Raw genomic sequence first — 13,719 nt, 5'->3', positions numbered from 1 at the left:
CTGAGATTTTGAAACATAATTTTCCTGTCCATTCTATGCCAAGTTTTTGTTAACCTCTTTAAAGCTATATATATATATATTGTTTTTAGGTGATTGGATCCATCTATTGAACAGATTGCCCATGAAGAATATGAGGTTCTTAGAGGAGAATAACAAGGGCCTTCTTATTGAGGGAAAAATATAGGAAACCAAGACGCTCTTGTAAAGAGGGTCTAACACCAACATGCTAGCTTTTATACTGATGAAAAGTGAAAAGGATGGATTAAGTCTTAAGGAGTTTGGAGAACGAGACATCCACCAAAAGCAGTTGTAGGTTAAGCACACTGTAAGAACCTGTGGACAACAAGGTATTAGGAGGAATAAGACTATAGGAGCTAACCTGTGCTTAGTGCCTCCAACTTCGTTGATGGCCTTTGCAAAGCTGCCAAAGCCAAAGGTACTCGAAGGAACAGAAATAGCTAAAAGAAGATTTAAACCATTTTAAAGTAATCATATATTGCGGCAACAACGATTGATTATACCACAAAAATGATTGACAGAAAAGAAGAAAGATACACATGCCTCGACTGAAGGAATTGGGCTCTGTGGATTGTTCCATAATAGAATATCTTTCAACAGAGACACAGAACTTGTCCAAATAATTCAGAGATTAGTCCCACTTCTCTATCTTTTCATATTTTCTTCTTGGGGACTTGTTTCCGCGGAACTACAACAAAAAATTCTAATTTTGATGTATGTTAATACTTTCAATTTCCCTTTCCTTGTTCTTTCTTCATTTTCCCAATTTCAACAAGTAATGTCAATATTGCTTCACACATCTCACTAGCATTAGGTTCACTCAAGTCTTGCTTCATTGAAGAGTAAACCGTCCAAGCATGGTCAAGCTTCTGATCAGGATGGACAAAAACTGAACCTGGGACAGCTGCGTCCCTGCAGGTTACCAAACCATCACTCTTCTCCCCATATCGAAGTTTAAGGTGTAACGCAGAGACAGCCATTGCAGCGGCCAGTGGGATAACTACAGGCACCTTGTAGCTAGCTTGGATGGAATCAAAGAACGCCATGCCAAATCTTGGAAGAGGGAGCCATGGAAGTTCTGCATGGGCTATGTGGGACATAGTGGCGAGAACACCTGGTGCCGTGCTTGCTTCAGAGTAGAAGGAGATAAGAGGGATGTGCTCAGGTAGCTTGTGCTTCGTGATAAATTCTTTCCGCTTCTCATACGTAAGATCATCAAGGGCCCGCATGTCCCCCTGTAATGAAAATGGAAAACTTAGATTATGTAGCAGCACACATGACACAGAAGTTAATTACTACCCACCTTGTTGAAATGAAAACCATGAAGCTTTTCTGAAACAACTATTGCAACATAACTTAAAAATATCAGGTTTGCTGAGTTAGTTTCGACATGGCTTCTTGTCGTAAGCAACTATTGCAACAGAAATCTGATCTGTAAAAAAGAAATTTCTGTTGACTTGAGTGTGCATAACTTGGGCTTCTCATTTTTGTTTAAGATCAGTTAACAACAAAACAGGCGACTTGCCAGGACCAAGACCAACTTACTCAAGCCGATGTGATTAGGATCAAGCCCTACTTGTTTCAGTGCTGACAATGACATATATCAATATTTCAGCCCTTGGTGAAGAGTACCTTGATCAACTTGCATATCAGGAATTCCATAACCCTCCTGGTTTCCTGGTCAGCTATCTGGCCTTCACGGAGGAAATCAGATGCAATGGGAGTGCCACCGTATGGGCTCTGTACCAGTGCCAATCCAGCAACCTTATCTTTCAACTCTGTCCAGTAAATTGACAAGGCGGCAGCTGCATCAACACCGCCTTTGCTATGTCCAAGTAGCATAACATGTTTTCCAGATCCCCAGTAGAGCTCCTCGATGTAGTGCTTCAGTTCCCATGCATTGTGCTCGACCGCTGCCTGCATTAGTCCAAATCAAAGTTTTGGACACCAGAAATTCAAAATTCTTAATTTCACAGATCGAATTAACCTAAACCATTAGCAGTCCTTATTCCGAATATTTTCTCAACATAAGTGCAGTCCTTAGAGATATGCGGTAACCCATGTTTTGGCAGATCAATGGCAGATAGGTTAATAAACAAACTTCTGTGGGTGATAAAGATGCATTTTGATCCTAACTAGTTGAATAAGGCAATGAAGAGGAAGATTTTGGTCAAGTTACAGAGGTTGATTTTTACCTCACTGTGAATTTTTGCTATATGGCAAGCAAGACCCATCTTCGAGAAGAACCTCTTTGTGTTGACAAAATACAAGGGGCTAAGGTTGCTAAAAAGGCCTGCAAACCACAAGTTACAAATTTGATTTATATGGCAATGGGAACTGAATGAATGTTGAAGATGTCTTCATAGATAAGATGAAGGGGATGAAGATCTTACCTGGGATTAACAAATAGACAAATGAATTAGGCAGAGTGTGCTTCCCGTTTCTGAAAATCAAGAAAAACATAACCCAATAAGAAGGTATCCGGTGGCTTACTGGTTAAGACTTTAAAGGTTAGGCCCAAGGTCATAGGTTCAATTCAACCTTCACCGATTAAAGGGTATTTATGAGGTTTAGGGAAGAAAAGTTCTAACTATCAAAACAAAACAAAAATAGATATAATAATAATAGTAATATTAATTATAATAAGACCTGAGAATCATATATTCCAGCCCAATAAATTAATAAGATGATCAAGGTTCAGGGAAAAAAAAAAAAAATGCCTTCTAGCTTAGTTGGTAAAACCTTTGGATGATGATACCAGAGGTCTGGGTTTGAACCCCGCTACACACTATTGAGTTACTGATCTCTTTAAAAACAGGCTTGCCCACACATTTTGTAAGTGTCTTCTAGCTTAGTTAGTAAAACCTTTGGGTGATGATAGAGGTCTGGGGTTCGAACCCCGCTACACACTATTGAGTTACTAATCTCTTTAAAAACAGGTTTGCCCACACATAAAAAGCAGGTACCGACTAGCAAAGTCGGTAAAACCTTTGGGTGATGATACCAGAGATATGGGGCTCGAACCCCACCAGCATCAAAGAGTTACTGATCTCATTTAAAACAAGCTTGCCAATAAAAAAAAAAGGTTTAGGAAAAAAGCACATATGCACATTGCATGCCTAAAAGAAAAAGATTTTAAGATAAGAAAAAGTAACAATTGAAAAATTATTCCATATTTAAGCTCCCGAGGCGCATCTATCAGAGAAGGGGAGTCTGAAGAATCAAACCTAACCTACTAATCCTAGTCTCATCGTCCCTGCCAGGGCATCGGCCCCCCACCCTTATGTTCCCAACTCGGATCGGAACCTTAACTTTGCTTTGTAGCGAAGGAGCTAGATCCAGGGGCGAGCTACGCCATCTCTCCGGGGTCTAGCTGTGGTACTGGCTTATACAAACCGTATTCAGTTTGTAGGATTGTCAGTAGGCGGAAAAGGCCCCTCACGATTTCATTTTGAGGTAGTGACTGAATGATACCATGGCTAGGGCAAGGGAAATTACCATGTTATTAACTGATCAAAACTTTAATACAAACTTTTCTGATCCCGCAGGAGGTGAAATCCATATCCTTGAGATTCAGATAAGAAAAGAGTTCAAAACCTTTATGCATGAACCTCCATACAAGTGCTGTGTATAAGTTCCGGCCAGGATGATTAGGAAAGATCAAACCAATTTGAGCCGCTCACATCACAATAGTAGTAGCGTAAAAGCCGTAAGTCACGAGCTGGGGTTGAACCAGTATCTCAGGTTTGGAGTTATGTGCACATGCTTCTCAGTACTTATTCGCTCTGTCATAAACCCCTAACCTGAATCTATATGGGGCCTTCTATGGGTCCTGGCTCTTGTGTAGGCTTTCTTTCACCTATGGTTTAACACATTCTTCTACTCCGGGCTTCTCCCTTTGATGTGTCGGTCGAGGGACCGTTAGGTCGAGATCCAAGGAATCCTTTCAAGAGTTTGACATCTTGCATCAATATCAATACCAACCTAAAACTCCCCCTTTACAAAAATATTATTATTTCTTTTCATTCTACAGCATTTTAGAGAAACGTCTAATCAACTCAAACGAATAGATTAAGTTTTATTTTGACATCCTACTTTATCAGTTATCTGTAATCATGAGTACCTATTAAACACAAATTGTGAGTATGCTCTGATACAGGGGTATAGGAACCAAAGAAATTCCATGGAATTCTGGTATCTCAGACATTCACAGAGCGTTTTAATATTAATCGGTCTAACACAGTTATTTGAGACTAATGATACTCGTACCTTATGCCCTGAAGCAACTCCATAAATCTGGTTGTACCATCCTCCACAGGTGGCACTCCTGGAGCTCGCTGCAACCATCCAATATCATCAGATGATCCATGCAATGTCTTGTGTAGTCGAGAAAAAAGGCTACAAACGCAACATAGATTTTTATTGGACCCATTTTTATTTAAGGAATGACTGAAGCACTGAAACAGATCTAAACGAGCATAGACCACAAGAATTTTCACTTTCAAACACCAATTTGAAAAGTTAATCTTTACTTTTCACCTCCGGACTTGCATCTGAATGTGTCTGATATGACAGAAAAAACATCTCCAACAGACACATGTCAATTTCCACGCAAGTCTGAGACAAAATAGTGGGGGCACCAACCTACATCAAAATAAGTAACAAGTAAAACAAACAGAAAAACTTTGAGCCAGTAGCTAGGAATACAGGTTCAAAGAGTCTCAAGATGTAATTGTCCAGAACACAAATATATTCATTGACAACCCATGGTGCAACCAGTGATGGCAGCGATGCACCTAAAGTTACAAGCCTTCACATATATCCATACGGCTTACAGTGAGCAGCATGGGCAACTAGATTACAAGTTATAGAATCCAGGAGGTATCATCAAAATGATTTGGAGTTGTGAAGTCTGTTGGGGTTGTTCCCACAGAACTAGGAACAAAAACTGCCAGCACTGGTCACCCAGTAGCTATCCAAATATAAGAGTACGGCAAATTGTATTTAGAAGTATGAGACTGGGTATGAATGACAGTTTCACAGCATCCCCATTTCAGACAATAAGACCTAGACTACTTGGTCTTTATTGGCATTTCAGAAAAATTGACTCATAGATATGATTCGAAACGAATCTAAATAAGAAACCAGCAACATTGAGGAGAAAAATCACTTGAAAAAACAAATGCCTCGAAGTGTTCAGCACATGAGCAAATGTACAGCAAGGAACTCAGTGCTTAAAACAAGTAGCAGGTAAACAGATAAAAGTATAGCTACATTGACTCTGCCTTGCTATTCCATTCTATCTAACACCATATCTTCCTTTTAAACATGTAACCTTCACTATGTAGGAGGGCTACGACAGTCCAAATCAAGACTGAAATGACATTATCTGTAAGGTAATATATATATAATACAGAAAGATAAGGCGGCAAATCAAGACTGAAATGACCACTTGATAGGTAAAAGCAGTTCATTTAAAGTGGGCATCATCATTAATTAAGACGATAGGGCATGGAATTAATACCCTTGAAAAATGGAAGGGCTGGCCCCAAAGCAGTGGATGCGATTGTTTGTGGTCTTGATAGTTTCTGAACTATTATTTACAATAAAACTTTTCTTTAGGCTTCTCATTCTTGTTTCAGTGACTGGGAAGATTTGTCCGGCATCAGTAGGTGTAGAAGAAGATACAGAACAGCCATCCGGAACAGATTGATCACTACTGTGAAATGAAGATCTTGAATGAGGTACAGAAAATGAGTACGCCGAATCATGAAAGCAGCTATCAACAGTAAGCACAAGATCTTCTGCAATAACATTTTCACAAAATTCGGTTGGCATGTCACAAAGATTAGATAGAAACAACACCACTGACTAAAGAATAAACCTTAGCAGAAAAAGATTATGAGGTTATGAAGATACCGATCACAGTTTATTCAGTCAAGAGAAGAAGAAACTCACCAATAAAATGAATAAATTGACGCCTTATGAATGAAGTCAAGCTCAAGATACGAGCAAAAAAATCTTCCATGAACGAGCGGAATACAATATGTCGAAATGATGCAACGGTCTTCAGATCATTATATCATACCAAGCATAAGGTTTTGTATCAGACACTAGATGTGCATGTATGCGCAAGATTAAAAAAAAACTGCAGTGTAAACACATAAAATGTAGCAATTTGAATTTTATTAGATGCAAGATCAATCTAGTGTTGTACAAATAAAGTTTCTTGATATGCAACTTCAATCTCTTACAAAAGCTATCTATGTGTTCCAATAAGAAATCAAATCAAACTGCATACTACAAGCTCAGAAATATAGGTTATAAATCAAATATATAGTACAAAGAAAAAAAGACAAATCCCCAAGAAAGTGGAAAAACAAGTACATACCACTGACTATAAGAATACTGAAACAGAGAGATGGGGCAATGAGTAAAGAAAACGTCTAACTCTACAGTGTATTTTCATCGCGTCATTAATTTTATTTTCCTTTTTTGTCCTTACTTTATTGCTGTAATTACGTGTTTTGTCCTCCATATATAATATTCGCCCCGATATCATCCCCGACTCCTTCTCAAGGCACCTCCACTCCGTGCAACTGTCCATTATGTATTTATGTTACACTGAATATTACTTTCTGCTTTCCATTCCAAATTTTCTGTCTCAGTTTTTCACTTTATATCTCTCTCTTTTCCTTGCTTTGGGTAGTGAATTTATATCTTTGAGTAGTGAATTATGAGTTTCGTGCGTGCTTTCCTACTATCAATTTTGCAGCTACCACCTTCTGGCGTTTGCTTCATCCTTTCCGGTTTATAAACTATCTGTATCGAACATGTCTTCTGGTGTAATACCATCTGATCTTCATGGGCAACCTGATAAAATGCGTAGAAATGAGATGGCGCGTATGTATCGTCAGAAACGTATCCTTAATATGAGTGCAGAGCATTTGGCAATTGAGAGAGAGCGTAGTCGCATTCGCGATAAACAACGTAGACAAAAAATGACCGAGGAACAGAGGTTGCGAGAGAGAGAGGGACACCGGAAGTACTATCATCGCCGCAAAGGTATATTGAATGTTGGTGTTAGCAATGATTCTACCAAGGATGGTTTTCATTCAGGTATGAATACGGATATTGTACAGTTCTTTATTTTGCGTTTGCACATCCATATTTCATGATGCATCCCGCTCCATCTATAGATCGAATATATGGCATGATTCAAAAGCACATACAATGGGAAGTGGACAGACTTAGTGAACGATCTCTTCCTGCAAATCTGGACTTAGGAGGGAAAGCTCTCAACATTCACATTGGTAATCTACTTTGACATACTATTTTATCATTGTGTTGTATGTTGAATTTTAATATATTATGTTTTCCCTATCAGGAAACTTCAATGATGTATCAACTACAGTTGTACCTCTGAAGGATGACATCAATGGGTATGACAACAGTTTTCCAGGTGATGCTAACATCAGCTATAGGGGTGACATAGAAGGTGTGATCCCTATTTCACAATATTTAACGTTGACTAGCATTTCTGTACGCTCAATGAGCGTTCAATACTTCAGTAAGACTAATGCAAAAACATGTCATTAGGCCAAGAGGATGTGAGTTCTACCCGATCGATCAACTCTAATCGAACTAGAAAAGTGTTGGGGATTATATCAATACCAATCGATTCCCCCACTACACAGATAACTTGTATTTGAACACAATTCAACTCCGGACAAAATCTAAATATCAACTACAACCTATACTAACATGCCCAACTCGCTAAACAACTATTAACAATGGATAATAATGTAATGTAAAAACAAAACCACAACAAAAGATTTACCGTGGTTGCCAATGATGCCTACTTCCACAAGAGCCGGTTCTTAATAAAGTGGGAAGGAAGATTACAATCTCTCCTTTCGGTCTCTCGCTTACTAGATCACTCTTATCTCTTTTTGAGGGTTTGTATCTCAGTAAAGGTTCTCTCTTTTGTTTTAGTCCGGATTCCAATCCTTCGACTTGTTAGGTTAGGTTTTCCAAAACCTTGATTTTTGGTTTTATCTCCAAAACCAAATTTCGCGCGGATCCTGTAGCAAAGCCCACGAAAATTAGACTGGCCTTGGCGCCCTCTTTGGCCTTGCGCCTTCGATATCTTGGAAGGCGAGATCGAAATGGTCGCCCCTCTATGGCCGGGTCGCCCTAGTCTATCGAACCACGGTAGAAGTCGCTTCATCCGGCCTGGCGCCCCGGCATTTCAACGCCGAATTCGCCCGTTTCTCTCCAGCTCTGTTTTCTCTCCTCATGTGAGGGATAACTCCAACAAAAAGTTCCAAGTACATGTAGGTCGTCTCATAATTGTGCAAGAGACTACATCTACGCACCAAACTTTCAACAATTCGAGATAACACACATGCACACATGCGAGTTCTGCCATGCCGAATTATTTCCTTCGAATCCCGTGTATTTTGTTGTCTTCGTGGAAAAGTCAAGCTCCCGCTATTGCCTACACCTCCCGATTTGATGTATCTATATGCATCACACCACGGATGATGATTTCCCACTTTAAAAGGCGTAACATCCGGTCTTACAACCATGTCTTCTCTTTTACCTCAATGGGTGTGCACTTGGGCGAAAATCTTGCCGCTGGAAGGCGGTATTTACACTTACCGTGCACAAGGATCTATTTACCACAAGATTGGTGGTCTTTTTACCTCAAAGTCGGTCGGTGCCTAGGTATCTGCGGATGTATGTTTATGACCGCACGGACCATGAGTCGGTTGATCGACGGGTTGAAAGCAACTTGCTTAATCCACGTTTCTTTCCATTTTGCAAAGGGTCCTTGACGAAAGCACAACCCCTTTGTTCATACACTTCGTCGTATTTCCCGGTCGAGGAGAATATACGGGACATCGCTTGCTACTAAAAGAAAACCGTGTGAACGTCATCATTATACATTGCCGACTTCTTCCCAAGTAGCTACCATTTTGGTTGGGGATGATGACCCTGCAGAAATGGGTGATAGGGATATTATTGTAGAAACCGTAACAGGTGACTTCCTAAATGTTCCCGACATCACTGGCTTCTTCTATGATCCTCTCCAATATCCCCTGCTTCATCCTTATGGAAACTTTGGTTGGGACTTACATATTTTCAGTGATGACGCACGGAGAATCACTTGCAGAGAGTTCTATTGTTATATGCTTCAGGTTATTCCTTCTCTGCCCGTTAATTTCTTCCTTCCTTTGCATTTTTTTTCTTGATATACGTGTGTTAGGATTCTAATCATTCACTATATCCGTATTTTGTCAAAACAGATTAGATCTGATTACGATTCGCCCCTGTTTCGTGCTGTTCGGCTTTTGCAGCAGTTTGTTGTTGACATTTATGTGAAAATATCCACGCAACAGCTTCGGTATATTCGAGACAATCAGGATGCTATTAGGGCTGAATTATATCAAGGTTTGCAAGATTCAATGGCCTCTGGAGAAACAAATGCAGGTAAATTAGATTTCCCTGCTTTCGTAACTTACTTACAGATTATCTACTCTTTTAATTGATCTGTATTTCTCTTTTCCCATTCTAGCTAACATCGGACAAAGGACTATATTACCATCATCCTATATTGGGAGCCCTAGGGATATGCACGAAAGGTACCATGACGCAATGGCTTTGGTTCAAAAATTCGGAAAACCGGACATTTTCCTCACCATGACTTGCAACCCGAACTAGGTCGATATAAAACGTCGACTTCTACCTGGTCAGCTCCCACAAGATAGGCCTGAACTGACTACTAGAGTTTTTCGTGAAAAGTTGGAAGAACTCAAAAATGATTTATTCTCAGTTGGAGTCTTGGGTAGAGTTGCGGCACATGTACATGTCATTGAGTTTCAAAAGCGGGGTTTGCCACATGCACATATCCTCCTGATACTTGATGAAGCTGACAAACTGATTTCTCGAGATGATTACGACCGGGTGGTCAGAGCTGAGATACCTGATCCCATCAATGAGCCCGATCTGTACAACATTGTTGTTAAGCATATGATACATGGTCCCTGTGGTTCTTTGAAACCTGACTCTGTTTGCATGAAGAATGGTGCGTGTAAGAAAGGATTTCCAAAGGGTTTCTCCACAATAACTTTTCAAGGAAATGACTCTTACCCTATTTACCAACGACGTGATAACGGTCGGAGTGTTTTGCTAGATGATGTTACTGTTGATAATCGTTGGGTTGTGCCCTACAACCCATGGCTACTCTTAAAGTACGATTGTCATATAAATGTTGAGGTGTGCTCAAGCATCAAGTCCGTCAAGTATTTGTACAAATATGTCTACAAAGGCTTTGATCGAGTTTCCATGGGAGTTAGCACAGCTGCACCGCGTGACCACGATGAAATCAAGCAATTTATGGATGCACGGTGGGTATGTCCTCAAGAGTCGTTGTGGAGAATTTTCAGGTTTCCTCTTAATAGAATGTACCCTGCAGTTTATGCTCTACAAATTCATCTTCCTAATATGCATCAAGTTATCTTTTCAGAAAACTGAATTCTTTCTAACTAATGCTGTTGACCCTGAAGCAAGACATTATCTATACAAGGAATTCCCTGAGCATTATACATGGAACAAGTCAGATAAGCATTGGCATAAGAGAAGAAATAGTGTGAAGGTGATTGGTCGACTACGCACTGTACATCCATCCGATAGTGAGAGATACTTCTTACGCATTCTTCCGAACCATGTCAGGGGGCCTACTTCTTTTGAAGATCTTAAAACTGTTGGTTCACGAGTGTGCACAACATTTAAAGAAGCAGCTGAATTACAAGGTCTTCTAAAGTGTGACAATTCCATGCACGAGTGCTTAATGGAAGCGGCAGCAATACACATGCCTTCAGCCTTAAGAAAATTGTTTGGTTCTATATTGGTATACTACAATCCAATTGGTGTTCGTGACCTGTGGAATGAGTTTCACCCTTACATGCTAGAGGATTATGCTTCCACAATCGACCCGAATGCTGCAATTAATCGTTTGCTTAGGGAGCTAGAAACATTTTTAGCTGAAAATGGAAAAAAGTTATCTAGCTATGATTTGCTTGCCCCTTCAACTGATAGTGATGATCATTCTAACCTTCATAGTCTAATTGCAGAAGAAAGATCCGTGGTCATACCTCCAGAAGATTTATCATCTATTAATAGATTGAATGATAGCCAAATGAATGCATTTCATATAATTGTACATTCAGTTCATCGTCATGAAAGCTCTGTATACTTCATTGATGGGCCGGGTGGCACTGGTAAAACATTTTTGTACCGCTCCATTTTGGCTTACTTGAGGAACAATGGCCACATAGCAATTGCAACATCAACTTCGGTCTCGCAGACTACCATGCTTCACGGGGTCGACCGCACACTCAAGATTCAAGATACATGTGCCCACAGATGCAAGATCCATGTGTCGAATTGGTAAACGAAGCCCTCTTGCTGAATTGCTACGTCAATCCAGTCTCATTATTTGGGACGAGGCAACAATGTCACACCACCACGCGTTTGAAGCATTGGATAGAACACTGAAAGATTTGACTGACTCCAACTTACCATTTGGTGGGAAGATTTTTGTGTTGGGTAGAGACTTTCGACAAGTCCTCCCTGTTGTTCCTCATGGGACTATTGCAGAGAAGATCAATGCATGTATCACAAAATCTGATCTATGGAGGAGTGCCAAAGTAATTCATCTGACAGAGAACATGCGAGCTAAGTCTGATCCATCCTTTTCCGATATGCTATTACGCATAGGTGACGGCAATGAACCTTGCGTACTAGACGATATGATCAAAATTCCAGATGACATGATTATTCCGTGGGAGAATGAGCATTCACTACTCCACTTGATATCTTCTGTTTTTCCTACCCTACCAGAAAATGCTCAAGATAAAAACTACATAGCTCATAGGGCTTTACTAACCCTAACAAATGAGTATGTTGATCAGCTTAACGATATAGTCATTCAAATGTTCCCAGGTGAGGATAGAATATTCTATTCGTTTGACTCGGTTGAGAATGACCCTAGACATCTATATCAGCAGGAATTCTTGAACTCCATATCTACAGGTGGTTTAGCCCCACACAAACTGACACTAAAATTGGGATCTCCAATTCTACTTCTTAGAAATCTCGACCCAGTTAATGGGCTCTGTAATGGGACAAGACTTCTCTGTCGAGGATTTCGAAGAAATGTTATCTATGCTGAAATTCTAAGTGGAAGTCATGCTGGCAAACCAGCTTTTCTTCATCGAATTCCAATGAAACCGTCAATAGATCTCAAACTTCCGTTCGACTTCACAAGAAAACAGTTCCCCATACGTTCGATTCGCCTTAATGGTGCACAAATCCCAAGGACGGATTAATCGCCTCATGTGGGAACTTATTTACCAGATCATGTGTTCGATCACGGTCAACTCTATGTTGCATTGTCACGAGGAGTGTCCAGGAGCACAACCAAATTGTTGGTCAAAAAAGGAGTCTTAAGTGGTTTTGAGGGTACATTTACAAAAAATGTTGTCTACAAAGACGTTCTCCAATCATGTAATGTGCAATTGTATTCCGGCGCAGACTCTCCATAAGTCCAATCTCACCACACTGTAAGTTTTGTACTTACTTACTTTTGTCATCTTATTTCTCTAATCAAAATAAGTTATTCTGAAGATAACCCTTATTTAATATCATGTGTTCTTTTCACAAAGGTAATAGTATCGAGTGTTATATTATGTTGAAAGTTCCTGTCATGAGAATTAAAAGTATTCTTTTTAATAAAGCAGATTTAGAAGCAATGTGTGACTGACTTAAGCAAATGATTTTTCATTCCTGGTTGTCAAGATACAGGTGATGTTCTCCAACAACCTGTTAGATACCTTTTTTGTTTCTTTATGCATGTCTGTGGTTGCAAATTGTTAAAGTTTCCTTTTTGTTTCTCTATGCATCTCTGTGGCTGCAAATTGTTAAAGTCGTCTACCACCAGCTGAAGTTTGGCCTTCAAAATTATCATACAAGCACAATTGTCCAGGAAAAAGAGACAGCGTATTTTCAGGATGATTCATGGTTTTCTAAGGATGATTTTTGCACCATCTTTACAATGTAAGATTATGGTAAATATGATGTTCTATCCAAGTATTTGCTTCATATGTAATCTTTTTTTCCAACATTTATTAAAAGTTCTATGCATGCGTCTATAATAGGTACACAAATGGCGCCATTTATGCAGGAGTCTACTACTGCATACCTAAAGAGTTATATATATATATAGGAGATGAAAAAGTGTACAGAACCTAACTCCTCCTACTTTTGGCTGTAGTTTTTTTGCAACTTCTATTTGTATGTTGATCAAGACTTTTGTATATAGTGTTCTACATAATATTCTAATTTGCTAAAAAATATATATATACATAACCCATCGCCTACTTTTGGCTTTAGTTTTTTTGCAACTTCTAATTATATGTCGAGACTTCTGTATAAGATATTCTACACAATGTTCTGTAAAAAAAAAAGGATACGAGTATAAGATATTCTACACAATCTTTGTGCGACTGAAGGTCCACCTCACGCTCATCGAGCGTGCCCAGATGTCTAGTAATAATAATTATTATTATAGTGATCCAAAGAGTAACTAACATGATAGATGACAAGCGTCATCCATTAATGCTATTCTTTATTTAT

The 13,719-nt window shown here is 39.5% G+C and overlaps 5 protein-coding genes and 1 long non-coding RNA gene across 8 annotated transcripts; 5 read left to right on the top strand and 1 right to left on the bottom strand.

Annotated features, from left to right (window-relative positions):
* Positions 1-469: 469 nt before the first annotated feature.
* Positions 470-6,425, bottom strand: LOC147511548 (uncharacterized). 3 transcript variants are annotated; one of them, XM_086603225.1, is made up of 8 exons: positions 5,977-6,425; positions 5,543-5,822; positions 4,558-4,662; positions 4,288-4,416; positions 2,412-2,461; positions 2,214-2,311; positions 1,651-1,935; positions 470-1,253 (listed from the first exon to the last, which is right to left on the bottom strand). In XM_086603225.1, the coding sequence occupies exons 1-8, from the start codon at positions 6,044-6,046 to the stop codon at positions 747-749; spliced, it is 1,524 nt and encodes a 507-aa protein (XP_086459351.1). In that variant the 5' UTR covers positions 6,047-6,425; the 3' UTR covers positions 470-746. The 3 variants fall into 3 exon arrangements, with proteins under 3 accessions (XP_086459351.1, XP_086459353.1, XP_086459354.1); XM_086603227.1 differs by lacking the exon at positions 4,558-4,662 and having other exon boundaries at positions 5,977-6,419; XM_086603228.1 differs by lacking the exon at positions 5,977-6,425 and having other exon boundaries at positions 4,288-4,355; positions 5,543-5,683.
* Positions 6,426-6,446: 21 nt separating this feature from the next.
* On the top strand, positions 6,447-8,550 carry LOC147511547 (uncharacterized). The gene is made up of 5 exons (XM_086603229.1): positions 6,447-7,137; positions 7,218-7,331; positions 7,406-7,516; positions 7,618-7,672; positions 8,344-8,550. The coding sequence occupies exons 1-5, from the start codon at positions 6,852-6,854 to the stop codon at positions 8,534-8,536; spliced, it is 759 nt and encodes a 252-aa protein (XP_086459355.1). The 5' UTR covers positions 6,447-6,851; the 3' UTR covers positions 8,537-8,550.
* Positions 8,551-8,947: 397 nt separating this feature from the next.
* LOC147511546 (uncharacterized) lies at positions 8,948-11,371 on the top strand. Its single transcript, XM_086599389.1, has 3 exons — positions 8,948-9,221; positions 9,330-9,513; positions 9,599-11,371. The coding sequence occupies exons 1-3, from the start codon at positions 9,027-9,029 to the stop codon at positions 9,742-9,744; spliced, it is 525 nt and encodes a 174-aa protein (XP_086455515.1). The 5' UTR covers positions 8,948-9,026; the 3' UTR covers positions 9,745-11,371.
* LOC147511545 (uncharacterized) lies at positions 10,054-11,476 on the top strand. Its single transcript, XM_086598499.1, has 2 exons — positions 10,054-10,434; positions 10,550-11,476. The coding sequence occupies exons 1-2, from the start codon at positions 10,054-10,056 to the stop codon at positions 11,474-11,476; spliced, it is 1,308 nt and encodes a 435-aa protein (XP_086454625.1).
* Positions 11,477-11,537: 61 nt separating this feature from the next.
* On the top strand, positions 11,538-12,413 carry LOC147511544 (ATP-dependent DNA helicase PIF1-like). Its single transcript, XM_086598498.1, has one exon. The coding sequence runs from the start codon at positions 11,538-11,540 to the stop codon at positions 12,411-12,413; it is 876 nt and encodes a 291-aa protein (XP_086454624.1).
* Positions 12,414-12,421: 8 nt separating this feature from the next.
* LOC147511543 (uncharacterized) lies at positions 12,422-13,458 on the top strand. Its single transcript, XR_015217018.1, has 3 exons — positions 12,422-12,647; positions 12,825-13,140; positions 13,242-13,458. It is a non-coding gene; the product is annotated as an uncharacterized LOC147511543 (long non-coding RNA).
* Positions 13,459-13,719: the final 261 nt, after the last annotated feature.

This window comes from Coptis chinensis, chromosome 3, assembly GCF_015680905.1.
Source record: "Coptis chinensis isolate HL-2020 chromosome 3, ASM1568090v1, whole genome shotgun sequence".
Taxonomy (NCBI): domain Eukaryota; kingdom Viridiplantae; phylum Streptophyta; class Magnoliopsida; order Ranunculales; family Ranunculaceae; genus Coptis; species Coptis chinensis.
Note: the sequence above shows the minus strand (reverse complement) of the source record. Positions and strands in the feature narration are given on the sequence as shown.

Coding starts and splice junctions, on each gene's coding strand:
- LOC147511544 (XM_086598498.1), top strand. CDS start 11,538: ATGTCACACCACCACGCGTTTGAAGCATTGGATAGAACACTGAAAGAT.
- LOC147511546 (XM_086599389.1), top strand. CDS start 9,027: ATGGGTGATAGGGATATTATTGTAGAAACCGTAACAGGTGACTTCCTA. Junction 9,222..9,329: donor TCTATTGTTATATGCTTCAG/GTTATTCCTTCT, acceptor TTGTCAAAACAG/ATTAGATCTGATTACGATTC. Junction 9,514..9,598: donor CTCTGGAGAAACAAATGCAG/GTAAATTAGATT, acceptor TTCCCATTCTAG/CTAACATCGGACAAAGGACT.
- LOC147511548 (XM_086603225.1), bottom strand. CDS start 6,046: ATGGAAGATTTTTTTGCTCGTATCTTGAGCTTGACTTCATTCATAAGG. Junction 5,823..5,976: donor TCAATTTATTCATTTTATTG/GTGAGTTTCTTC, acceptor ATGTTATTGCAG/AAGATCTTGTGCTTACTGTT. Junction 2,312..2,411: donor TGTCTATTTGTTAATCCCAG/GTAAGATCTTCA, acceptor TGTGGTTTGCAG/GCCTTTTTAGCAACCTTAGC.
- LOC147511547 (XM_086603229.1), top strand. CDS start 6,852: ATGTCTTCTGGTGTAATACCATCTGATCTTCATGGGCAACCTGATAAA. Junction 7,138..7,217: donor CAAGGATGGTTTTCATTCAG/GTATGAATACGG, acceptor CTCCATCTATAG/ATCGAATATATGGCATGATT. Junction 7,332..7,405: donor AGCTCTCAACATTCACATTG/GTAATCTACTTT, acceptor TTTCCCTATCAG/GAAACTTCAATGATGTATCA.
- LOC147511545 (XM_086598499.1), top strand. CDS start 10,054: ATGATACATGGTCCCTGTGGTTCTTTGAAACCTGACTCTGTTTGCATG. Junction 10,435..10,549: donor AATTTATGGATGCACGGTGG/GTATGTCCTCAA, acceptor TTATCTTTTCAG/AAAACTGAATTCTTTCTAAC.